This window comes from Bidens hawaiensis, unplaced genomic scaffold (assembly GCF_021521415.1).
Source record: "Bidens hawaiensis isolate Kalapana, Puna unplaced genomic scaffold, B.hawaiensis_p1.1 tig00003022_1, whole genome shotgun sequence".
NCBI classification, from domain to species: Eukaryota; Viridiplantae; Streptophyta; class Magnoliopsida; order Asterales; family Asteraceae; genus Bidens; species Bidens hawaiensis.
The window spans coordinates 2,510,407-2,537,537 of record NW_027491163.1 but is presented as its reverse complement, the minus strand read 5'-3'; the positions used below and the strand labels follow the sequence as shown (position 1 = coordinate 2,537,537).

Below are 27,131 nucleotides of genomic sequence, written 5' to 3'. Positions count from 1 at the left end.
TGATATTTGTTAAAAGTAATAACAATAATAAGGTGATATTTTGTTGATTTATGATATTTCATACGATTTTCCCTTTTCTTTTCCAATTAATATTCAAAGACCACACAGAAAATTTAATGCTAAAAATTTGGTTAAAAAAAGAAACAAAATAATAAAGGGTGCTTAAAGTAAATGAAGACAGTTTCAAAATAAGAAAAACAATTAAAAACTCCTGATTCAAATGAAGTCAATATGACCGTTGGAGATAATGCGTTTCTTCAGATTCAAATCACACACTCCTAAAATCCCATTAGCAGCAACCTTCACTGACCATTAACCCCAAAACAAACGTATCATTTCTCACTTTACTATTGTGATCTGCAACAATGTCCAATCAGAAACTTGTTGAGAGAGAAACTGAAGCAGTCGATGATGAATCAAACAACACCGTTCACCATCCCTACGCCTTTCATGTATCCGGACCGCGTAAAGTCTCCGCCCCGAACTGGCGTGATCTCATCAATTCCAGCTGGTTAGTATTTCAATTTTGATAATTACCCTGTTTCTGTTACTAAAATGAATTGAATCTGCAAAGTTTAGTAGTAAATTATTGATTGAATCATTTGTTATTTGTTTGTTTCTGTTATCGAAACGAAATTGAATCTGTAAAATTTAGGGTTTTGTTAAGGTTTGATTGCAATTGGAGGGCTTCATTGAAACTAGCAGATTACTAGAATGTATGATTGCATATACATTACATCTTTTGTTATTTGTTTATTTTTGTTACTGAATTGATCAAATGAATCTGCAACTTTTAGGGTTTTGTTTGGGGGAATTCGGGTGATTAAATATTTAAACCGTCGGTAGCTAGAATGTGTGATTGCGTTAACGGAAAGGTTCGGTATTTGTTTGATTCTGTTACTGAAATGAAACAGAATTGATCAACTAAATCTGCCATTTAGAGTTTTGTTAGGGTTTTATTGAAATTAGGAGATTAACACATGGAATTATTTGTTATTTGTTTGTTTTTTTGCTAAATATATCAAAATGTACACACTTTTTTGTAATTTTAGGAAAGATGGAAACTACAAGAGGACTGTTATTGCTTGCTTTATCCAAGCAGTTTATTTACTAGAACTCGATCGACAAGAAAACCGTTCTCAGGAAACCGCACTCGCACCAAAATGGTTCATACCCTTTAAGTACAAACTTTCAAGAACCCTAATTGATGAAAGAGATGGATCAATATATGGTGCAATATTGGAATGGGATAGATCAGCTGCATTATCAGATTTCATCCTCATTAGACCAAGTTGTGCACCTCGTGCGGTTCTAGCACTAAGAGGAACACTTTTAAAAGGCCCGACACTTAGACGTGATATAGTAGATGATCTAAGGTTTTTGGCATGGGAAAGTCTGAAAGGCTCTGTGAGGTTTAATGGTGCGTTAGAGGCGTTAAGATCGATTTCTGATGCGTATGGAAGTCATAATGTGGCGGTTGCTGGTCATTCGTTAGGGGCTGGATTCGCGCTTCAAATAGGGAAATCGTTAGCAAAACAAGGGCTTTTTATTGAGACTCATTTGTTTAACCCACCCTCGGTTTCACTTGCTATGAGTTTGAAAAATATGGGTGAAAAGGCGGTTGTTGCTTGGCAGAAAGTTAAGTCAATGGTGTCTTCTAATGGTGGTGGTGCATCTAATGAGGAAGATTGTGGTGGTAATAACCAAGTAGCATTTAACAAATGGGTGCCTCATTTGTATGTTAATAATAGTGATTATATATGCTGTTATTATACTGATCCTGCTGGTGGTAACGATGGTGGTGGTGATGAGAAGGAGAATGTAAAGCCGCCATCAGCCGCCAGCGGGCACCGGGCAGCGAAGCTTTTTGTGTTGTCAAAAGGGAAGCAAAAGTTTTTGGAAGCACATGGATTGGAACAATGGTGGTCAGATGATTTGGAACTTGAACTGGCTTTGCAAAGTAGCAAGCTTATAAGCAAGCAGTTGAAGTCACTGCATAGCCTTCCAATGACCGCCACAAATCGTCGATGACCGCCATCGATGCGTGATTGAGTTTGTTTATGTAAATTGCTGGTTTTGAGTATTTTGTGTATTGGTCAAAGTTTGAGAAATGTTGGTATTTTTGTTACTGTTTTTAGAAAGAAATAAAATTGTGTTCCCTATTCTTTGATTATCATTTGTGGCTGTTACAAATTCTGATGTTATCTTATGTAGTTTGTTGCTATGAATTGCAAGTTCTACTTTTGTGTGTGCAAATATAAGAAAGTATATGAATGGATTTATTATTTTGATTTGTGTCTCGTCGAGTTATAACGGTTTAGCTTCACACGAAATGGTGCCCGGACTTTTCCATAGCACCTTAAGGTGGTGTTCGGTATCCATGAATTACACGCGGAATGTAATGAAACATTGAGATGGACTGATTATCGCTTGCCAGAGCATCACTTCAACATCATAAAAGCACCATCCATCAACAGTGAATACTACTAATTTGTTAGTATTTTGTGCGAAAGATGTAGGACACCGAGAAGTGGAAGACCAAGTCGAGGCCGACAAGGCACATCGTGACACCTTGTATGGGGTGTATGGGGGCGACGTCCCAACACAGCAGGGGTCAATACATTTTCGGCAACACCGGAGTAACTGAGTATTTTTTATTTTTGAACTTTTCCAACATTTAATTTTCTTTAATTATTAATAACTTAACATATATTTAAAGAAAGCAGGGAAGAGTGTGTAACCCACTTGTGGCGAGTTTTAAACGAAGACACATGCAAAGTAGAGTGATGGGGAAGGGTTGACATCCGGGCCTGCTTTCCCTTCTTCGAATGCCACATATGTGTTGGTGAGATTTTTAATTAAAAACAACTTTTTTTATATATTACCATAACTTTTTTTCTTATGAATAAACAGTTTTATTTTTCTTCATAAACCGCACGAAATTATAATAAGTGGCAAATGCGTATCTTTGGTCCCGACAGATACCCACACAAATTAACTGCATACATGGCTGACTATCATATTATTTCGACATGATAAAAGGCTATGATGGTTATAATGGTTGGTAAGATATCCACCTCTTAAACATGACAAGACATTCTTCAGGCTTGTACTCTGGGGCCGTGTGCCCACCGCCCTGTAACATAAACAAACCATTTCAGTTAATGACCTTTTTCTACTGTCAAAATATGAACATTTAGATTCCCTGCCTTCACGGTTGCAAACGTCATCATATTCGAGTAACTCTCCGTGTACCTGCCAATACACGCAAGTAACCCAATATAAGCACATTTGATGATTACACTCTACTGGGAACAACATTAATCTGTACATTACCCAGCAATTTGCCCGTTATGCTTCCATGATCGCCATTGATCAATGACAGAGTAGTTTAAGTCTTTTACCCAAGCTAGAGTTGACTGGTGAGGAATGATCATATCATGATCACCACTGTGATAAATTACAATAGTTCGTTAGTGACTAATTTGATAAAATATTCTTTCACAAACGTATCAAATCTCTTGCAAAATATGACCTGTAGATGAGAGAACGGTAACCTTTCATGCTGAGTTTTTGATGGTATGGTTTAACATCATAAACTGTAATTGTGTAGTTCAAATTATGGTTGCACCTTTTCCACTCTGTTACGGTTCCCTGTGTTGTTGTAGCATGTGTGAGCAATGATATAATTCTATAAACTAAAAAGATACATACCTTCCGAATATGCAAAGCTAACATGGCTTCAGGAATCCAATAGTAAACTAGCTCATATGTATCAATCTGCATGATTCAATAATTTCCTTAATGTCTGCTATAATTGTCTTACAAGTTGGTTAGAATTTGTTTCATAAAATCAAGATATATGTTGAAATAGAAACCGGCATAGACTTACACGACACTCAGATGTAGAAAGATATTGTTGCTCCTTAGGCAACTTCTGAGTGGGTAGGAAAAGAAACTGCTCATGATCTCCACAATAAGGTTCCAAAACATTAGCTCTCTGAATCCCATATATGCACTAGAAAAGTTCAATACTTTAAAATTTTGTGTTTTCTCCATCAAGATGGAGTAAACAGACAATGTAACATGAGTAAAGAACCTTTTGGTACAACTCAAGATTTTGACAACATTCTATGTTGCTCGTGTTTATATACTCTAATCGGTACTCTCCATGACACGTGTGGAACAATGACTATAGACGTTGAAAATGGCAAACATTATATGTTAAATCATGTAAGAAATATATACGGTCATATAGGACAGTACAAACCTTGTACAGTTCATCTGATATAAGTCCCATACCATTAGCAAAACGAATTGCGTAATTATCTTCTTCCGGAAAAGTCAATGGGTTGCCAAGAACATATCCCTAATGCCCAAAATTTACAATAAACTATTTCACAGTTATTCAAAGGTACTAATGAGATTAATTCATTATTTGTTTTCATAGGATTAGACTTAGGACCTTTAGATTAATGTAAGGCTTATTGCCAACTTCATTTCCTGCACATTTGCAACCAATAAATTATGGAAAATTGGAGTGCACATGGTCAGGTCCGCCATTATACCAACATATAACATGGAGAAAAGTGTTACCATCTGATATTAGTGATGTGATCATTGTTACTGGAAGTCCCGCATAGGAATCTCCTCCTAAATAGAATGGATTAGAAACAAACTCCGGGTGACTTTCAAACCACTGCAAATACAATTCCAAATCATAATCAATAAACATTTGAACATCATAGCATGCTACTTAGATCAATTCATGTACCTTTCTCATAAATTCATAGGCATGATCACAAAGTTGGTTATCGGTGGAATACGATGCACGTGCGGTTCTTGCATAGGAAAAACCAGTACCAACAGGAAGATCTAGAAAAATTATGCTTGCCATCTGCATATCAATCATATTTCCGGGGCATCAATCGCAGGATGTTGGCATCCAAGTTTACAAGTGGCACACACCCATATTGTCAAACTCAAATAAAAATCGTAACAGAAAAACAAGTTTAGGACAAGTGTTCTGACCAAAGTGACACCAAGAAAAGCACTAAAAAGTTGATGTCATTACAATTAGACTAATTAGTATACAAAACATCTAAACATTTGGTTTTTATTTATCATGTGAAAATTGTTATGTAATTATGTCATGAGTGTCATGACACGTACATTAGTATTTAATCTAACCGGTGCTAGACAGTTAAGTACGAGTTATGGCTAAGGCAATTAGCGTTATTCCACTAAGTTTATATGTATAAATAGGGCATTGTATGACAAACAACATACGGGATCACATCGTTGTGCTATAAGTTAATGCTTTTTACGTTCATGTTTCCTCTTGACCCGACGACACATAAACAAACGGTAATATATTACCTGTCATTGAGTTTTAGATCTTTCTGACAAGGAGTAAAAGAAAGAAAAAATAATAACACTTGTTTTTTATTATTTTTTTCCCTTGGTTCAACAGAAGGCTGTGATTGATTTTTTTTCGGGGTTACGGTTTAAGGAAGAACGATGAGTGATAAAGAAACAATGAAGACGAGCGGGAACCCGAATGCGTTCCAAAGTCCCATGCTTACCTCTACCAATTACACGGTATGGGCTATTCGAATGAAGGTACTCTTAAACGTGCATAAGGTTTGGGATACCATTTATCCGGGTGCAACCGATGATGATAAAAACAACATCACGATTGCGTTGATTTATCAGTCGATCCCGGAAGCAACAATCATGCAAGTGGGTAATCTTGATTCGGCCAAGGAGATTTGGAACGCGATTAAGACGCGTAATCTGGGGGCTGATCGGGTTAAGGAGGCAAGATTGCGAACTCTCATGAACGAGTTTGATGGTATGAGGATGAAAGAGACGGAGACCACTGATGAGTTTGTGGCGAAACTCTCGTGTACGGCGTCGAAGGCGGCGAGTTTAGGAGAGGTGATCGAGGAAACTAAGATGGTTAAGAAGTTCCTTTCAAGTCTACCCCGAAAGAAGTTTATTCAAATTGTTGCATCTCTTGAACAAACTTTGGATCTCAAAACTGTTGGATTTGAAGACGTGGTGGGACGTTTAAAAGCATACGAGGAGCGGATTCGGGAAGAAGACATGCATTTCGAAACCCAAGGTAAGCTTATGTTTCAAAAGTCTGAATCCTCAAGTAGTCGGTACAATGATCGTGAGTCCACTCGTGGAGGACATGGACGTGGAGGACATGGACGTGGAGGAGGTGGTCGCGGGTCGGGTCAAAACCGCGGTCATCAAGAAAACGCTATGAACCAGGAAAACCGTGAACATAAGGGCAAAACCCGGGACCTCTCAAACGTTCAATGTTATCGATGTGATGAGTTTGGACACTTTGTCCATAAGTGTCCCAACCGAAAACAGAAAGTTCAGGGTGAAGCAAAGTTAGCTGAAGCATCTGAGACAAGAGATCCAATACTATTTATGATGAAGAGTGTTCAAGAAACGGTGTTCTTGAATGAAAAGAAGGTTATACCCGGAAACTACGAGTCCAAAGATGGTAATGAATGGTACCTAGATAACGACGCGAGTAACCACATGACGGGTAACATGTCTTTCTTCTCTGAACTTAACAACCGTGTCACGGGAAAGGTTAAGTTTGGTGATGACTCTTATGTTGATATAAACGGTAAGGGGTCGATTTTATTTGAGGCTAAAAGTGGTGAACATCGTTTGCTTACGGATGTTTATTTTATACCGAGTCTTTGAAGCAATATTATTAGTCTCGGTCAAGCATCAGAACACGGCTGTGATATTCATTTCAAAGATAACTACCTTACGATGCATGACGGGCAAGGTAGGTTGTTGATGATGGTGACCCGTTCTCCTAATCGGCTATACCGGATACAATTAAAGATTGGTAAACCGGTTTGTTTACTTAGCCGAATTGAAGAAACAAGTTGGTTGTGGCATGCTAGGCTTGGCCACTTGAACTTTGAGTTGATAAAGCTAATGGCTAGGAGGGAGATGGTTGAAGGAATGCGTGGCGTTACCGTTATGTGAATCTTGTTTGGTCGGGAAGCAAACGAGGCAATCCTTTCCTAATTCGGCGGTGTTTAGGGCGACTCAAGCCCTAGAACTTGTGCACGGTGATTTGTGTGGACCGATTACCCCTCCAACAATAGTGGGTAACAGGTACGTGTTTGTTTTAATCGATGATTACTCACGATTTGTTTGGACGTATTTGTTGAAGGCCAAAGATGAGGCGTTTGAAGCTTTCAAGAAGTTTAAGGAATTGGTTGAAAGTGATGTCGGGAAAAAGATCAAGACGTTTCGTATCGACCAAGGTGGTGAGTTTACTTCACATGAGTTCAACCAGTTTTTTGACATAGAAGACATTCGAGACATCTAACGGCACCATACACACCTCAACAAAACGGGGTGGTTGAAAGACGGTACCAAACCTTATTGGAGATAACACGGAGTATGTTAAAAGCAATGGGCGTTCTGAATTTCTTATGGGGTGAGGCAATCCGACATGCAACATATATCGAGAATCGGATTCCTACTCGTGCCCTAAAGGAGAAAACGCCATACGAGATGCTAAAACAAAAGAAACCGAATATTGCTCATCTTAAAGTATTTGGTTGTGTGGCGTATGCAAAGATAGTGGGCACTCACTTGAAGAAGCTCGACGACCGTTCGAGAAGTTTAGTGCATATCGGAGTCGAGACCGGGTCCAAAGCTTACCGGTTGTTCGATCCAAATACCCAGAAGGTTGTGATATCTCGTGATGTGGTTTTTGACAAGAAGAAGACGTGGGTTTGGTCTAATTCGGGTCAAACCAATAAAGAAACGGAGTTAGCACCAGGTTTAGTTTGGGTTGATTGGAACGGGATTATTGATACCGGAGTTGGGCAAGTTGTAACTGAGCATGTGGGAAGCGACAGTATTAGCAATGAAAATTCAGCCTTGTCGCCAAATTCAGAAACAGAAACAGCGACAGCTTCCGTCGCTAATTCAGACAGCCCATCAACACCTTTAGCGACAGATTCTGATGCTTTGGTCGCTAATTCCAGCAACTCAGCAGCCTCTTTAGCAACACCAGCAGCCACTGGTTTAGCGACCACAACACTTGACGAACCAGAAATTAACCTACGAAGATCTACACGTGTTCCGATTGCACTGGTTAAGTTCAATGATTATGTCCTATGTTTGAAAGTGGAGGACATTGAACTTCTTTTGTTAGAAGAAGGTGAACCAAGGAATTTTGATGAAGCAAAATCCAAACCAGAGTGGTTAAAAGCTATGCAAACGGAACTCGAATCCATTAAAAGAAACGACACATGGCAGTTGACCGAGTTACCGAGAGGGGCTAAAGCTATCGGATTGAAGTGGGTTTTTAAGGTAAAAAGAAACGCAGATGGTTCAATTAATAAATATAAAGCAAGACTCGTGGCAAAGGGTAATGCGCAACAACCCGGAGTCGATTTTGACGAGGTCTTTGCTCCGGTGGCGAGACTTGAAACCGTACGTATGCTCATTGCCATTGCAGCTACTGAAGTATGGCAATTACATCATGTGGATGTAAAGTCAGCATTGTTAATGGTGGAGCACATTAGTGGCAAGGAACAACGAGCTGACATTCTTACGAAAGCACTTGCGAGAATCAAGTTTGACGAGATGAGAAGATTGCTCGGTGTTGAAGATATCCTAGTTCCGAGTCAGAAATTAGGGGGTGATTGTTGGTAATTTCCATCGTATTAGGCCCGTCACGTGTAGGTGACCGGGTTAGATCTATTGGGCCTATGGAATTCATTAATGATGTAATGGGTTTATGGGGTTACAATTGGGCTTTTATATTTGGGCTTTACTTGTTGGCCAAGTTAGGGTCTTCCTATAAATACATAGCCATGTTAGGGTTATGGAATTGTAAGAGGGATTATTATATTCAAGTTTTGTGCTAGTTTCTTGAGTATAATAAGACGTGAGGTTTACCCTAAATATCGTGTGCTCGTTTGTGTTTCCGTTATCAATTCGTTCTTGAGGAGTATTGTGAAGAATAGGAAATCAAAAAAGAGGGATGAGGCAGCAATTGTCTGAATTTCTAGTTGCATGCACGGAAGGGCAATCTTGGAATAACATATGGTACGTAAGTCCAATTCTTAAGAACTATATGACAAATAAATATAATTTGTTTACATCCTTCAAAGGACTTTTGGTATTTAGATTAGAATGAATGAAAATAATCGACTTTTCATGAAAGGAGTTACTAAGATCAAAATAAACATTGAAGGGACAACCAAATTAATACCAAGTGTTTCTATGTACTATTATTGAATAGTAATTTACTGAGTTTAGAACACACAATGAACAAGGTTGTGGGTCCAAGTGGAAGGGATGATATGTAACTTTAAGGAGATGCACTCTGTTACCAATGAGAATAGAAAAATAGATAGTGCAAATTCAGATGAGGCAAGAGAAGATGAAACTCATGATTTGGAGAGAGAAACCAAGTACCTTCAAGCATCTATACTTTGAACAACTTGGCATCACATCACAACAAGATGAAAATTAAGTCCAAAAAGGAAAAGGAAACAGAAGTATGTTTAACTACCATTCAAGAGTATCATATATTAACGAATGTGTGGCCTTTTTAGATCTTTTACAAAGTCATGATGCTATACTTGAGTACAAGATCAAACCAATAGAGAGTTTAACCGGTTGGTGGATTGGTTTCAACGTGAATTTGCATAAGTTCTAAATGTGAAACCTATACCACCTAAGTTGGATTACGGTAGTGAAGTAGAATTATTCGATTTATAAACAATATGAGGGAGGATAGAGGAGAGTTTGTAAATAGAAGGGAACTTTGGTTGATCATAGGAAATGATCTTCAGTTCAACTCAAACACGCCATTTAAGTACCATATATAATATCTGTTCAATATTTAGAATTCCTTGAATGGTACTATAAGGTTGTTTAAAAAAGGAAGATAAATTTGTGGATGAATAAGGCAAGACTACTACGAACCTAGGTACAGTCAAGTGGAAGCAAGCCGAAGAGGATGAAAGTTGGTATCGTGGCAGCAAATTAACAAGGACAAAGTAGAGGAAACAGTTGGAACCATATAAAAGATGAATAATGTAGTGAGTGCAGTGGAGATGAATATGCAATGATGAAGAATGACATAATGAATGCCATGAGAAGAACACTGTTTAAGGGGAGGTATTAATTAGACTTAGTAAACTAAACTTTAAAATTTGGTTTTCGTTTTGGTTTTTATCTACTACGTTCGTGACAATAGTTATGTAATTATGTCATAAGTTTCATGGCGTGCACATTAGTATTTAGTCTCACCAATGTTAAACGATTAAGCATGGTGGTTACGGTTGAGATAGTTACTGTCATCCCAAGGTTAGTATATATATGTATAATAGGGCTTTGTACAATGAACAACATACGGGATCACATCTTTGTGATTTGGTTACTGCAATTTACGTCCATATTTTCTCTTGAACTGCTATTATGTATACAAACCGCAATATATTACCTATGATTCAATCTTTCGATCATCCTTTTTCCCCAGCAGTTGCCACCTTATAAATTAAAATGCTAGGTTCTCATTTTTTTCACATTCTAAACAGTAGATTTCTCATCTATTCTCTTCAAGGTATTAACTTTCCTTAGCTCTTAAGAGTTTTAAGAATCATTTCTAGAGCTAATTAAACATGATTATGATCAGTAGTGGGGCCAGTATTTTTCTCCCATAGATTCGGGATTGTTCAATGCTCGATTTTCTTTCCAAAGTCAAACTTTTCAGGCCAGGATGGGTCGGGTCCATCATTCGGTCACATAAATAAAATGCAATATCAGTATCATAACAAAAAGTCATGGTGAGGTATGGTTCGATTGAAGCCTTGAAGGCCTGCCACAATTAAAGAAAGAGTCGGCCGACCGTTGTTGTTATGAAATGTATGCAACAAAAAAAATAATTATTCACATTCATTTGTTTAGAATAAATACAAGGTAGGTGCCAAGAATACAGGGGTTGACTACAACATTTTAGGAAAACAATTAACAACATAATCTTATCTAAATATAATAAATATTTGAAATTCAAATAGGTGATTCATTTGGAGGGAAACCGCTCATATGCCCCCGCAAGATGGACGCTCGACAGAGTAGTCCGATCTTGGAAAATAGAGTTTGAAACCGAGGCTTTAATAGCGGTTTGGTGAGAGCGTTAGCAAGATGATCGTCCCCAGATATGTGTGCTACTCGTATCATACGTGCTTGAACCTTTTCCCTAACAAAGTTAAAATCAAGGGCAAGATGTTTCATTGGAGAATGAAAAACGGGATTAGCCGAGTAGTGTGTGGCGCTCAAATTATCACAGTAGATTGTTGGTGTGACGGTGGATTTATAACCGAGTTCAGATAAGAGCGAGATTAGCCATTGAACTTCGGTTGTGGTGGATGTGATGGCTCTAAATTCAGCTTTAGTGGAGGACTTGCAACTGTAGGCTGGCGTTTGGAGCTCCAAGCAACCGGGTTTGAACCAAGATAAACAATATAACCTGCTGTGCTCCGATAAGTGGATTTGTCACTAGCCCAATCAGCGTCCGTAAAAGCATGTAGATGAAGGGGAGATTTATGTTTGAAAAGTAGCCCATGATGTAGTGTGCCATGAAGGTAACGTAGTAAACTCTTTAGAGCAGCCCAATGCAAGTTAGTGGGACAATGCATAAATTGGGAAAGCTTGTTAATGGCGAATGCAACATCGTGTCTTGTGAGAGAAAGGTATTGTAATGCGCCAATGAAAGCACGGTATTGTGTAGGAGAGGATAAGAGCATGCCATCCGTAGGGGTAAGATGGTCTGAATAAGACATAGGAGTGGATGCCGGCTTGCAATCATTCATGTTTGCTCTATTTAACAAATCAAGTATGTATTTGGATTGAGAGAGGAAGAGACCTTGGGTGTGAGGAAGGACCTCGACATCTAGAAAGTCAGACAGAGAACCAAGGTCTTTGAGAGAAAATCAAGATGCAAAGGAAGATATAAAGTTGTTTATGAGAGACGAATTTGGACCGGTAATTATGATATCGTCTACACAGACAAGGAGGAATATAGGATGTGTAGTATGATGATTAACGAAGAGAGAAGGGTCAGAGATCGTAGGTTTGAAGCCAACAGATAAAAGATATGATTATAACTAATCATACCAAGCACGAGATGATTGTCGAAGACCATTAATGGCCTTGCTTAGCTTGCAAACATGGTTAGGAAAAGAAGGGTCGATAAAGCCGGGTGGTTGGGACATGAAAACATCCTTGGTTAATGTGCCTTGAAGAAAGGCATTATTAATATCGAGTTGACGAAGACACCAGTTTTGAGATGTTGAAAGTGAAAGAATTAGATGAAGTGTGGTGGGTTTAATAACCGGGCTAAAAGTTTCAACATAATCCAAACCGGGACGTTGATGAAAACCTTTAGTGACTAAGCGAGCCTTTAAGCGCTCGACTTTGCCATCGGGTTTGAATTTGGTTCGAAAAACCCATTTGCAACCAATAAGGTTGGGTGTGCATTCCGGTGGAACGAGCGACCAGGTGGTGTTACGTTTTAAGGCGTCAAACTCATATTGCATAGCTTGGCGCCAAAGTGGACTTTTGAGAGCTTGAGTAATTGTTAAAGGTTCTTCAGGGTGAGAAGGTGTGACGTTATAAAGAACAAAATTATCATTATGGTATTTTGGATTTGGCTTATAGGTTTTACGTGTATGAGGGGGAGAAAGAGAATAGATGGGAGAAGGATCAGTGGATGTAGATGTGGGTGGTGAGATATAAGAATGGGTAGGGGAGTTGGGTGACGTAATATTTGGGTTTGAAAAAGAAGTCTGGTCATTTTGTGGGGTAGGTGATGATGTTAATGAAGTGGTAGAAATGGTACTAGGATGAATATGGATTGTGAAGGGTAGCTAATCATCTGGATTTGGAGGAGGAGGAGTGTGTACATTGGTTAATAATTCATATGGAAATTGATTTTCAACAAAATGAACATGACGAGAAGTATAGACTTTGTTGGTTGTGGGATCGAGGAGGTAGTAGGCGCTTTGTGTGGAAGAATAGCCTACAAAGATACATGGTTTGGATTTAGGATCTAGCTTGTGAGATGAATAGGGGCGTAGACAAGGGTAAGATAAACAACCAAAACTACAAAGTTTATCATAATTTGGTAGTTTATGGAATAAACGAAGATACGGGGAATCATTGTGTAGAGTTGAAGTGGGTAATCGATTAATTAAATAGGTGGCTGTGGTGAAAGCAAAAGGCCAAAATTTGGGTGGCAGTTTGGCATGAGAAAGGAGGGTGAGACCCGTTTCAACTATGTGGCGATGTCGGCGTTCGGCATAGCCATTATGTTCCGGTGTGTGCAGTGGAGAAGTGAGGTGGGAAATGCCACAAGATGCGAGGTGAGAAGCGAGTTTTATATATTCACCACCGTTGTCCGAGAAGAGTTGTTTAATTTCGCATTGAAAATAAGTTTCAACAAGTTTTTGAAAACTAATTAATGTAGTAAGTGAGTCGGATTTCTTTTTAAGAGGGTAAATCTATGTATATTTGGTATAGTGATCAACAAAGATAATATAATATTTGTAACTGTCATAGGATATAACGGGGGAGGACCATACATCGGAAAATAAAAGTTGTAATGGTGCATTCGATTTAAGAGAAGAAGCATGAAATGGGAGCTTGTGGCTCTTATTAATGCAACATGAATTACAAGAGTCATTGAAATGTAAAATAGACGAAACAATGGAAGACAAATATTTTAACACTTGCGAATGCGGGTGTCCTAGACGATGATGCCACAAGTGCGATTTATTTGTTTGAACATGAAAAACAGAAGGTGGTGATTTAGGTCAAAGCTCGTAGATTCCATGTTTAGCTTGACCCCAGAGTAGAGGAGCTTGGGAGTGGCAATCCTTGATGACAAAATTAAGAGAAAAAAATTGGATTAGTATATTGTTATCAAGACATAATTGTGAAATGGAAATAATGTTACGAGAAATGGACGGAAAGCATAAAACATCGCGTAAGACAAAAGAAGTATTATCAAAATGAAGTGTTATCGAGCCGACATGAGTGATGTTAAGGGACGAACCATCGCCTATGACGAGTTGTTGGGTACCATCGTAGGGAGCATGGAATGACATGACATTTAGATCGTTGGTGATGTGGTGTGAGGCACCACTATCAAATAGCCAAGGACGGTTACCGGGCTGTGACATATCTGCTATTGTCATCATGTGAGCTTGGGGTGTATTATTGTGAGCACCTTGGGGAAATGTAGGTAATGTGATTTGAGGGTACTGCTTTTTAAAAGCATAGCATGAGGTGAGAGAGTGTCCCTTGGTAAAGCAAAATTGACACTTTCTAAGAAATTGGCGGGTTTGGTTAGTGGGTTGAGAGTTGACAACGGGTGGGGTGAGCAGTCCCGCGGAAAGAGACTGATTTTTGTTGTGCCAATTCTTTTGTGGATGTCGGGTATGGGCCGGGAAAGTAGTTGTAGGTTGATGAAGGTTGGTAACATGGTGTGATTTTTGGGCTAAAGACAGCTCTTGGTTGTTGACTTTTTCATGAAGCTCATGAAAGGATATAGGATTATCCTGGGCGTGGACCGCCTCTATAACATTTTTGTAGGAGGACTGGTCCAAACTGAAGAGACGTGGATCGACTCACTGGTAGACGATCTACTTTCCTCGGGTGTGATTATACTATTCCACCGATGGTTCTCTGGGATCTTGATTCTTCCACCTACAAAATGAAGAGCACCGTAAACTTACCCCTCAGAAAGGGACATAGGGGTCCTCTTTGGGGTAACCCTCCGGTGTGAGAATAAGTGTTTGTAGGAGAAGATAATAATATGAGAGTAAGGAAATCTGGAGAGTATTGCTTAATATAGCTGAATACTGTGTGATTGTGTTACTGGATGTAACTGAGTGTGATTGAATGTCTTCCTTGTGGAGTTGATGTGGTATTTATAGTGCTAGGGTTTCCACTGATTGGGCTCAGCCTTGTTGGCCTCCTCCAATTGATTTGCGCCACGTGTCCTTGGGGACACCTGGTGCTTTTTCATTGGTTATAATTACGTGGTAGCACATGGGTTTTGCTGAGTTGTCCACCTTTCATTGGCAGCTGTCAACATCAGCATATTCTTATTCCTTAAAAAGATACCTTCTGGAAGGTTGTCTGACGTGCACAATCAAGGTTGCCCTAATCCTGATTTGGATAAGGACGAGGTTGATTATGTGCATGTGTGATACGCGCCTATCCTGAGGATGCACGAGGTCTTCTCTTTATTATCACGCGCAGATGTTTCATGCGCAGATGTGATATGCACAAGCATGTGATAAGCGCCACGCGCAGATGCGCCACGCGCAGATGTGATGTGCGTGAGCATATGTGATGCCTGAGCATATGTGATATGCGTGAGCATATGTGATGCCTGAGCATGTGATATGCGTGAGCATATGTGATGCCTGAGCATGTGATGCATGAGCATATGTTATATGCGCCATGCGCATAGGTTTTGGCTTTGTGCCTTCATAATGTCTTGATTTCAAGACTCTTGTCTATATCTTGTGGGTTGACCCGCCTCGCTCGGTGTTGAGGCGGGTACATACCTCTTCAAGCCCCCCCAGTCTAATGTGTGTCTTGTCTCGCGCGAGCGAGGTAAGATAGATATTAGACTTAATAGTTTGCTCTTTTAATAGGGTTTTGTCTTTTTCTTCTTATTACTCGTCGTTGCGCGAAATTCTATCCTTTTGGTTGAAACGAATCGTCTATGTACGTGATGGAGACGTGTCAGACCTTTCGTGTGCTCGAGGTGCTACAGTTGCCTTTCATGTCCCCTCACATAGTGTCAGGAACACGTGTCGCGCTCGCGTTGGTCCGTACCTGCGAGTGGTGGCGCGTGAACTCTGGTGGCAGCTGTATAGTTTCTTTTCGTGTCCCCTCACACAGTGTCAGGGACACGTGTCGCGCTCGCATTGGCTTACGCCTGCGAGTGGGAGCGCGTGAAGTCCGATCAGCACCACTTTTTCTCTCTCCTGGGCCTATAAAAGCCAGCCCCTTTGAGTTTTTTATCCTTCATCTTCTTGTTTATTCAGAGCTTTTTCTTTCTTTCATTCTATTCCGATTACCTGTCTTCTGCTTCCAGATCTCTGTTCTTTTAGAAGCATCCTCCCTTCGTTTTTACCATTGTATGTCTGATAGTTCAGACAACACAATCTCCCCTATCCATCGCCGTGTTAAATCCTTAGTAATGTCTACGTTGAAGAAGACCGGCAAGGGGAAGAAGGCTGCTGAGGCCTCATCGGAGGATGTAGGGAAGACCAAGGCAGTGAAGAAGTGGGATGAAATCCCCTGCAAACTGAGGCAGGCTGATTTTGACAGCCTTATCGCCTCTCAGGGTTTTCTCCCTGAGTTTGGCTGCATGCTGCCGGCGGCCGGGCAGACGGCGGCGGACCCGCCCACCGGCTATATATCCCTTTATAGCCATTTTTTCACCCACTGCAACCTTCGTCTCCCGATGACAAGGTTTGTGGGTGCGCTGCTTAAATTTTATGGGATTCATATATCCCAAGTCCATCCGTTTGGACTCGTGCGCATGACTCACTTTGAGTTCATGTGCAAATCCCAGCGCGAGGAGCCCACCCCTCGGCGCTTTCAGTTTTTTTACAAGCCCAAGATCCAAGATTCTTGGTTCTCATTTATTCCTCGCAGTCAGAAGGTCAAGTGCTGCACTGTTTCATTCAAGAGCCTTCATGACTGGTCTGAGAGATTTTTCTATATAAGGGCTGGTGTGATCCCCATCCGCATGACCATGCGCGCGATCTCTTCTGCGCCTGCGGATGTGGGTGTCCTCAAGAACCCAACTGGCGCCTGGGTTAATAAGTTGACCGCTGAACCATCCCCCGCCAAGAACATTTGCGAGGAGGCGCTGGTGGGGGTTGGTATGAGCAGGAGGTGGGCCGACAGCGCGACTGAGCCCGTTATCCAAGTTGACGGCTTGTGTAAGTTAATCTCATTGCCTTACTTCTGCGCGAATATAATTCGTTTTGCTGATATCATTTGATTTGTTTTGTGCAGTCACCAAGGAGTATATCCACGCCGCCTATGATGAGCATATGGAGGGTGGCTCCGTCGCGCTGGGCGCTGGGGAGGTTGGCTTCCCCGATCGCTTTGATGACATGTTCATCCCTGTTGATCTGGGATTTCTCTTTGAGAGCGATGCGCCTAGTAAGCCTTTGTACTAATGCTTATGCCTTTATAATACCAAATTTGGCTAACATTTCCGTTGCATGTATTGTAGATGCGCTCGAAAACTACGAGCTGGAGCTCGCGGAAGAGGAGGAGGAGGAGGAAGCGCCCCAACTAAAGCGTAAAGCTAAGGGGAAAACTGGCGCAGGGGCCAGTAAGAAACAGAAGAAAGATGATGCCCCTGTTGTTCAGGATCCTCCTACTCAGGCGAAGGGACCTGAGAAAACCCAGGTGTATACCACCAAGTTTTCCTTGTCTTCCCTGCCTCAAAAAGTGGGCAGACCTCCTGTCCACTTGAGGTATGGTGCCACTACCTCCTCCCTTCGCGCGGCGGAAAAGGGAAGCGGTGTTGCGCCTTCGACAGGTATACTTTGCTCATCCTTTGGTTATCTTTTATGGTTCTATGAGCGCGATTCTGATAGAATTACTAATGAATCTTTGCTCACTCAAATGTTTGTAGAGCCGGCGACCCTGGTGGACCAACCTCAGGCGCAACAAGGTGCCGAGCCTGCGCCGGAGGTCGCTTCGAAGTCCCCTGTTTTACCCTCCAAAAAGGGGAGAATGGACTTCATGGCGATGTTTGCCTCGCGAACGGAGTTGCGCCAAGGTATGTACTGCCCTTTTATTTTCTGACTTTTTTCTTTTAGATCAAGTCATGAACCATTTCTTTTTGTTGATTTTTCATAGAGGTCATTGCTGGCGTACAAGCTGCTGGCGGCACTCCTGGCGCCGGTGCCAGCGCCGCTGGTTCTGCTCCTGCTCCTGCAAGTGCTGAATCTCCACTCATCGGGATTACTAAGGAGCAGGAGGCCGTTTTACGCGCCGACCTGGCGGCGTCGAGACCTCCCTCACCTCCTTTTGCGCACAGCCCTCCTCGCGAGACTGTATTTGGTTCTAGGTCGCAGGAGAAAAGGCCTGTTTCCGAGGAGGGTGAGGAGTTTGAAGTTGAAGACTCCGACGGCGGCCGCGCCAGCCCTGTAGCGCCACGAGGTTTCGCGGCGGAGCCTTCTCGTGGGGCTGGCGCTGACTTTTCTGCTTCATCCCCGCAGGTATAGGTTCGTTTTTGCTCCGCTGCGCGGACTTCCATCTTAGTGTTTTGATGACTTAGATAATTACTTTGTGTTTGCAGGAAGCCGATCACATTTACCGCCCTAGATGGAATATTACTGAGGACAGCTCATTTCAATCCATGGGTGTGTGTGCGGAATTCTGGGCTCATTCTGTGCCTCCAGCTGAAAGGAGGTTTCAGGAGGGCCGCGCTCGCGATGACTTGCTCAACGATCATCTGTTTGCTGGGTCGGCCTTCTTTGCTGCCTCCCAAGAGCTTCGCTATGATTACGTAAAGGTACGTGATGCTCTTGCGGAAGCCAAGCAAGAGGCTAAAGTGTCTGCTTGGCATCTTTCTGATGCTCGAGAGAGAGCTGAGAAGCTCCAAGCAGAGCTCAGTGAGAACAGAGCAAGTGCTAACACCGCCTTCGTGAAGCGCGGTCATGAGCTACAGGCTGCGAGGGAGAAGCTACAGGCGGCCGAGGCGGACGCGGCCAAGTACGCGCGCAGAGTGCGTGACTTGGAGCTGGACGCCGAGGCGCGTGACCAAGCTCTTGTCCAGTCTATAACTGAGAAATCATCACTGGAGAGTGAGGTTGCGCGCCTGAAGAAGGAGCTGGCGGCCACGCAGGCCGAGAAAGATGAAGCCTTGGCGACGGCAGCGTCTAGTCAGGAAGCACTTGAGCTTGCGCGAGCGGAAAAGGAAGAAGCCTTAGCGGCAGCAGCGTCCGACAAAGAGGAGCTGAAACAGACTAAGGAAACTGTTGAGTTGTTAAACTCTCAGATTCCTGCCCTCGAGACGACTGTTTCTTCTCTCGCGCAAGATCGCCAATGGCTAGTCTCACAGGGTATGACTCGTTGCGCTTATGCGATGAAATACTCAGACGAGTTTCAGGCCCTGGTGATGGATTGCAACGCTGCCGCGCGCCTGGTGGGTCGAGCTGAAGGGTTTAAGGATGGCTATGAATATGGCATGCTGAAGAAGAACCCATCCGATTACCCTTATCAGAGCGACGTTGCCTGCGCGGACATGGCCGCGATGGGGGAGAAGTATTTGAACACTCCCATTCCCGTTCTTGCGCAGGTATTTTAACCTTAATGAGATTACCTTGACTTATTTTCCAAGTCTTTTTGTACTCATATTTTTCCTTATGATTTGCAGATATCCGCGCTTGCTGACCAGCCCGATCTCGGCGCGCTAAAGAAATTACTTGACGAGTGCGAAGGGGCTGGTGGCGGCGATGATGACGCGGGGAATGGTGCCCCTGCTAGCGGCTCTGGTGTGGCCAAAGGATCCGCTCCTGACACTATTGTGATAGAAGACTCCATTCAGGATGAACAACTTGACTATGGTCAGTTTGGAGATGATGAGGAGCGAGCTGCGCCAGATGCTGAGGGCGGTGATGAGGATGATGAAGAGGCTGAAGTCGACGTGGAGACCTGAGAAGCCCTTCATGTTTTTTATTTTTATTTGTAATTTGTATCTCATCATCTTGTAAACTTGTAAATTTCAATGCTTTGGAATGAAATTTTGTTTTTCCCTTCTTCGCATCTTGCGCATTCCCATTCATCTCTTTATATTGCATGTTTGCTTGTTGAATATAAGATATGCTTGCACGTTGGAATAAGAACAAGGTTGTAAGGAATTTATTATACTTAACCCTTGTCATATTGTAAGTGATTTTGCCATATCTTGATTATGTTGACACGTGTCTTGGCGTTTTCATTATTCCTCTTTTGCGCGACGTTATCGCGCATTTATGGAATTATGAGTTTTTTAGCCTTTACGTGTCAATATGTGTTACTCAGATATCCATTACAATTTCATGCGCGACCTCGACCTGAGACCTTAACAACTATGTTTTGTCATTTGCTTTGCCTTAGTTGTGTTTAGGTATTTTTATGGTCAGGCTGCGCAGCATGTAAGATGGATGTTGTGAGTGATTTGAGCTAAGACTCACATTATTGGGCTAAGGCCCTGAGCTAAGGCTCATATTGTTGGGCTAAGGCCCTGACGTTTTAGAGTTAAGACTCGTTAACGCGTTTTTGAGCTTGAAGCTCGCGCATGTATGTTTTACTTCGTTTTATTTTGTTTTGATGTCAATACAATGTTGTCATATTGCTCAAAATTAATAAAGGGAAGTGTGAAACATGTATGCAAAAGGTAATGGAATCCACATCAAGAGAAGATAGCGCGTATCATTATTCATAATGGCTTAAAAAGCCTTGATTACAAACTTGACATTTTTTACATGAAACATTTTCTCAGCTGTGCCGCGTTCCATGCGCGCGGGATCTTCTTTCCATTCAAATCTTCTAAAGCGTATGCGCCCTTTCCCAATTCCTCCGAGACTTGATAAGGTCCCTCCCAATTGGGGGACATTTTTCCCGGGGGTATCGCGCGGCTAGCTTCATTGTTTCGAAGGACAAAATCATTTTTCTTGAAGTGGCATTCTTTCACGCGCTGGTTGTAATATTTTTTCAGTTTTTTCTTGTATTTGGCTTCACTGATGATAGCCGCCTCTCTGCGCCCTTCAAGTAAGTTGAGATCCAACCTTCTTTCGCGCTCGTTATCAATCTTGTTCATCATGAGCACTCTATGGGATGGGCATCCAATTTTTGCTGGAATCATTGCCTCCGTTCCATAGGTTAGGCTGAACGGGGATTCGCCATTGCTGGTTTTGCTTAATGTCCTGTGTGCCCACAGGACATTGGGTAGCTCTTCGACCCAAGAATGGGATTCTCCCTCCAACCTTTTCTTCAGCCCATTTAACAAGCTTTGGTTCGCGCGTTCCACTTGTCCATTCCCCTGAGGGTGATAAACTGAAGTGAAAATTTGGTTGATGCGCAATTCCTTGAGCCAGCTGGATATCTTCTTGTCAGTGAATTGCTTGCCATTATCGCTCACAATTTCCATTAGCAAGCCAAAACGGCATATGATGTGGCTCCAAATAAACTGCTTCATCGCTTCGGCTGTGATTTTTGCTAGTGGCTTGGCTTCAACCCATTTTGTGAAATAGTCTACTGCCACTACCAGAAATTTTACTCGCCCTTGGGCTTGCGGAAGGGGACCCACAATGTCGATTGCCCATTTGTGGAAAGGCCATGCGGAGGTCACTGGAATCAAGTTGTTCTTTGGCCGCATGGTGTTTGGCGCATAGCTCTGACATGCTTTGCATTTTTGGATCTCCTTTAGAGCGTCCAAGTACATGCCTGGCCAATAGTAACATGCGCTCATTGCCTTGGCAACCACCATGCGCGGGCCAGCATGTATTCCACAGATTCCTTCGTGTATCTCTCTGATCACATAGCTTGCTTCCTCAGCATCTAGGCATTTCATGAGCGGCCCAAGATAAGAGCGTCGATATAATGTGCCATCAAGCAGTTCATAGTTCTGCGATTTGTGCCTTATCTTCCTCGCCTGTGCGCGATTGTCCGGTACCTTTCCCACCTTCAAGAATTCCATTATTGGAGTTATCCATGATGAAGGGGTTGTATGAGTTACAAGGACAGACTTCGCTACCACCGACGGGTTGCTCATTACTTCTACCCTGACATCTTTGCCAAAGTGGTCGAAGCTGGTTGATGCCATCTTGCTCAGCGCGTCAGCAGATTTGTTTTCACTGCGCGGAATATGAATGATTCTGAAGCAGTCAAACTGCTCGATGAGCTTTTTCGCCTGCTCTAGATATAGAGGCATGGTGTTCTCCTTGGCATCATAAAGGCCATTGATCTGTGCTGCTACCAAGTATGAATCAACATGGGCCTCTAGCTTTTTAACTCCGAATTTATGCGCGATGCGCAGCCCAGCCAGCAGGGCTTCATACTCAGCCTCATTGTTGGTGCTCTTGAAGTCCAACCTGATGGCGTAAGTATATTCATGATTCTCTGGATCCACCAGTTTAAGGCCTGCGCCGGACCCTTCGTTGTTTGAAGCTCCGTCAGTGAACAATCTCCAAACATTTTCTTCATCATTGGCTCGCGGAGGGTCTACCTCGCGCTGAGCCTCTTCAATTTTTCCTTCTGGAATTTCCGCGATGAAATCAGCTAAAACTTACCTCTTTATTGCTGGACGGGGCTTATAGGCGATCGTGTGTTCACCTAATTCCAGGGCCCATTTTGTCAGCCTTCCCGAGAGCGCGGGGCGCCGCAAGACTTGCTGGATGTTGTAACCAGTCAGTACTTCAATGGGATGACCATTGAAATATCTATGAAGCTTGCGCGACGCGTGTGTTAGTGACAAAACTAACTTTTCCATGATGGAATAGCGCGTCTCAGGATATGTCAGCACCCGACTCACATAGTATATTGGCGTTTGGATTCCCTTGCGATCCACCAACAATACTGCGCCGATGGCGCGCTCTCCTGCTGATAGGTACAATGTCAAAGTTTCACCAGGAAGTGGAGCTGTGAGCGCGGGCAGATTTATCAAACATTCTTTAATCTCACTGAAAGCTTGCTCGGCCTCAGGAGTCCATTTGAACTGGCTTTTCTTTAAGCAGTTTCTCAATGTATTGACAAATGGGGTAGATTTGCTTGCATGGTTCGCCAGGAACCTGTTGATTGACACCAATCTACCATTCAGCTTCTGGACTTCTTTCATGGTGGATGGCGAGGGCATGTCAAGGATGGCCTCCACCTTTTCTGGGTTCACCTTGAAACCATCCTTGGTGACCATTACACCTAGAAATTTTCCCTCTTGTATGCCGAAAGTGCATTTGCTCGGATTGAGCTTTATGTTAACTTCCTTTAGGCGCCCAAGGGTTTCCTCGATGTCTTTGAGCATTTGTTTTTCCTCCCTGCTTTTGATCACCAAATCATCCACATAGACTTCTAGGTTTCTTCCAATTTGCTCGCTGAAAACGGCATCCATAAGTCTTTGGTAGGTGGCGCCCGCATTCTTCAATCCAAAGGGCATTTTTGTGTAACAAAAAACACCCTTGTCGGTTCTGAAGGCGGTCTTGTCCTCATCTTGTGGTGCCATTTGAATCTGGTGATAGCCTTTGTTGGCATCCAGGAAACATTTTAGCTTGAATGGCGCCACAGAGTCCACCTTTGCGTCGATGTTTGGGAGGGGGTAACAATCTTTTAGGCACGCTTTGTTGAGGTCCTTGAAGTCAATGCACATCCTCCACGACCCGTTACTTTTCTTTACCATCACAGGATTGGCTACCCACGTCTGGTATCGTATCGGGCGGATGATGTTTGCGCGCAGTAGATCCTCAACCTGCTCATTCATGGCCCTGGCTTTCTCATCCCCCATGACTCTCTTCTTTTGAGCAATTGGCTCTACAGACTTGAATGTGTTGAGAGAATGTTGCGCCAGATCTCACGGAACCCCAGTCATATCAGAGTGTTGCCACGCGAAGACCGACATATATGCTGTGAGCAACCTTTTCATTCTCAACCTCGTGTCGTCTGATATCGTAGCGCCAATTGTGATTTTTTGCTCCGGGAATTTCGGGTTGAGAATCCATTCATCTGGCGCGTTGTCTGCCATTGGAAGTTTCATTCTCCCTTCCCGCGGAGTACTTGTCACTGCACACAAATGATCTCTGTATACAAAAGTTACACCTGTTGGTGTTGGGAACCCCAACGCGCCGTGCGCTGGCGACGGTATGGCGTTGAATTGGGCAATCGTTCCCCTACCCAAGATCATATTGTGGCAAGAAGTGGTGGGCAAGACCAAGAAGTTAACAACTTCGGCTCGCTTGTGTTTCTCATCCCCCATGGTTAGTTCAAATTGTATTTGTCCTAGGGGATGAATGATTTCATTTGAAACACCAGAGATTGGTGCATTCACAATTTCAAGCCTTGCTTGGTCTGCCGGATCCAGTTTCCTGAAACATTGCTTATACATGATGTCTGATTCGCTGCCAGTGTCCACCAGGACTTTTGACACTTCATAATGAGCAATGTGTGTAGTGATGACCAGAGGACTGCTAATTGAAGGGCCTCCCCTGATTCTTGGGAAGATTACTTGCTGCTCGCGCCAATCTCCTTGGATTTGCGCGCTTCTCTTTCTTGATCTTTGCCCTTGCGTTCCTCCCTCGGCTACACAGATTCTTTTAAATTTTTTACTGGCAGAGGCTCCTTCCGGTTGTTCATTTTCAGGTCTTGAGTTTTTCACCAGGTGAGCCAGCTTGCCTGATTTCACATCTTTCTCAATTGCATCCTTCAAGTGGTGGCATGCATCAGTGTTGTGCCCTGTGGACTTGTGAAACTCACAGTACTTGCCACTGCTTGACGGTCCCTTGTAGTGTAGTGGCTTGGGGCTTTTGAACTGGACATTCTCAGTGCTCAACACTTGTGAAGGCGTTTTAGTGAGGGGAGTCCATATTCTTGGCAGATGTCTGCTAGGATCTCTGCCGCCTTCCCTCTTATCATCTTCCCCGCAATTACGAATGTCTTTTTGGGGCTGAGGTGAGCTTGGTTGCGCCTGTTTTTCTGCGGGAGAAAAACTGGTTGGTTGCAACCTGGACCATACAGTGGTCTGTTTGCCCCTTCTTTCGTTGCTGCGCGGTGCCTCTGCTTGATGCCCTCTTTCTCTTGCCCTATCTTGGGCAATTTGTTTTTCATTTCTCGCGAAGACTCGCGATGCTTCCATTAGTTTAGCCCAAGTGGTGGGCATGCCATCTCTGCTTACGAGAGCTCGGCGGAGTTGATCACTGCGCGCGCCTTGTATAAAGGCCACGCGCAATAGTTGCTCAGTGATGCCTCCGATTGCCAGAGACTCCTGATTGAAACGAGTGATGTAGTCTTCAATCGTTTCATCATTCCTGCGCACGCAGTGCATGATGTCATCAGGGTCGCGCGTGTGCCTGCGCTGCTGTACGAAGTGAGCTTGGAACTTTTCCAAAAGTTCCTCGAACCCATCGATTTGCCCAGTCGGCAAGCTTTCGAACCAGACACGCGCCGCGCCCGTGAGGCAGCGAGCAAACATGTGACACCATGTTGGCATCGTCCAGCTTTCTAGGTTTCCCGTGTTGTAAAAACCTTGCAAGAAATCGTCTGGATCTGTTGTGCCATCATATTTGCCCAAACCACTTGGCATCTTGGTTTTGTGCTGAATTGGGGCCTTCGCAATGCGCTCAGTGAATTTTGAATGTTTCACCAAGATGGCTGGCCTGTACGGTGTGGTTACATCCACTTGCCCTCTCACTGGTGGGCTGTATGGTGCGTGCAGATCCAGATCGGCTCTGGCTCCAGGCGCCATGTTCATTTGCGCGCGGGGCTGTGAGCCTCCTGCATGAGTATCTCGCGTCCTCCTGACGCTGTGCACTTCTTCATCACTAAACTCAGCGTGTTCAGTGTGAACAGAGTGACCTTCTTCCGGCGCGCGCGCCCTTTTTGTTCCTTGAATGGCTTGCTTGTCAAACGCTAGCCTTTGTGTTAAGTCGGCTAACTTTTTCTGTTTGACCATCTCATTGTACTTGTCCATTAGACGTCGTTGCTCGTTTATGAGCCATTCTTTAGGATCATTTGTTTCATCTTCTGGACCCATTGGTCCTTTTTGTTTCGCGCCGGCAAGATTTTGTAACGTGAGATCGTCTGGAGGAGTTTCAGTCTGGCCATGAGGAGTTGTGATGAAGGGACGGTTACTGGTGGTGCGCGTAGAATCATGCGGCACCCTCAGAAACTGCTGTCCCTCATTAACATCCTCACGTTCAATATCCTCCAGAACTTGATCGACGTTACGAGCACCAGAAACCATGGTGAAAATTTGTTTTTTTTTTATAGATCTGATGAGATCTTGTTGCCGTTGTAACCACGGATGGCGCCAATGAAGAGACGTGGATCGACTCACTGGTAGACGATCTACTTTCCTCGGGTGTGATTATACTATTCCACCGATGGTTCTCTGGGATCTTGATTCTTCCACCTACAAAATGAAGAGCACCGTAAACTTACCCCTCAGAAAGGGACATAGGGGTCCTCTTTGGGGTAACCCTCCGGTGTGAGAATAAGTGTTTGTAGGAGAAGATAATAATATGAGAGTAAGGAAATCTGGAGAGTATTGCTTAATATAGCTGAATAATGTGTGATTGTGTTACTGGATGTAACTGAGTGTGATTGAATGTCTTCCTTGTGGAGTTGATGTGGTATTTATAGTGCTAGGGTTTCCACTGATTGGGCTCAGCCTTGTTGGCCTCCTCCAATTGATTTGCGCCACGTGTCCTTGGGGACACCTGGTGCTTTTTCATTGGTTATAATTACGTGGTAGCACATGGGTTTTGCTGAGTTGTCCACCTTTCATTGGCAGCTGTCAACATCAGCATATTCTTATTCCTTAAAAAGATACCTTCTGGAAGGTTGTCTGACGTGCACAATCAAGGTTGCCCTAATCCTGGTTTGGATAAGGACGAGGTTGATTATGTGCATGTGTGATACGCGCCTATCCTGAGGATGCGCGAGGTCTTCTCTTTATTCTCACGCGCAGATGTGATATGCACAAGCATGTGATAAGCGCCACGCGCGGATGCGCCACGCGCAGATGTGATGTGCGTGAGCATATTTGATGCCTGAGCATATGTGATATGCGTGAGCATATGTGATGCCTGAGCATGTGATATGCGTGAGCATATGTGATGCCTGAGCATGTGATGCATGAGCATATGTTATATGCGCCATGCGCATAGGTTTTGGCTTTGTGCCTTCATAATGTCTTGATTTCAAGACTCTTGTCTATATCTTGTGGGTTGACCCGCCTCGCTCGGTGTTGAGGCGGGTACATACCTCTTCACAAACCATTTAAGATTATGTCGGTGACATCTTATTGATCGACCTTTTTCCCG

At 43.2% G+C, this 27,131-nt stretch overlaps 2 protein-coding genes across 2 annotated transcripts in view; one reads left to right on the top strand and one right to left on the bottom strand.

Annotated features, from left to right (window-relative positions):
• The first annotated feature begins 341 nt into the window (after positions 1-341).
• On the top strand, positions 342-2,263 carry LOC143622081 (GDSL esterase/lipase At4g10955-like). Its single transcript, XM_077093321.1, has 2 exons — positions 342-511; positions 1,053-2,263. Exons 1-2 carry the CDS (start codon positions 366-368, stop codon positions 2,029-2,031), a joined length of 1,125 nt encoding a protein of 374 aa, XP_076949436.1. The 5' UTR covers positions 342-365; the 3' UTR covers positions 2,032-2,263.
• Positions 2,264-2,990: 727 nt separating this feature from the next.
• LOC143622128 (serine carboxypeptidase-like 13) overlaps positions 2,991-27,131 on the bottom strand; it is a 61,971-nt gene continuing 37,830 nt past the window's right edge. Inside the window, exons 4-13 of the mRNA XM_077093364.1 lie at positions 4,775-4,897; positions 4,597-4,699; positions 4,466-4,503; positions 4,271-4,369; positions 4,100-4,192; positions 3,890-4,018; positions 3,536-3,780; positions 3,337-3,450; positions 3,210-3,255; positions 2,991-3,136 (exon numbers count right to left, since the gene is read on the bottom strand). Of these exons, the coding sequence (XP_076949479.1) occupies positions 3,053-3,136; positions 3,210-3,255; positions 3,337-3,450; positions 3,536-3,780; positions 3,890-4,018; positions 4,100-4,192; positions 4,271-4,369; positions 4,466-4,503; positions 4,597-4,699; positions 4,775-4,897 (1,074 nt within the window). The 3' untranslated portion in view covers positions 2,991-3,052. The remainder of the gene's footprint in view (positions 3,137-3,209; positions 3,256-3,336; positions 3,451-3,535; positions 3,781-3,889; positions 4,019-4,099; positions 4,193-4,270; positions 4,370-4,465; positions 4,504-4,596; positions 4,700-4,774; positions 4,898-27,131) is intronic.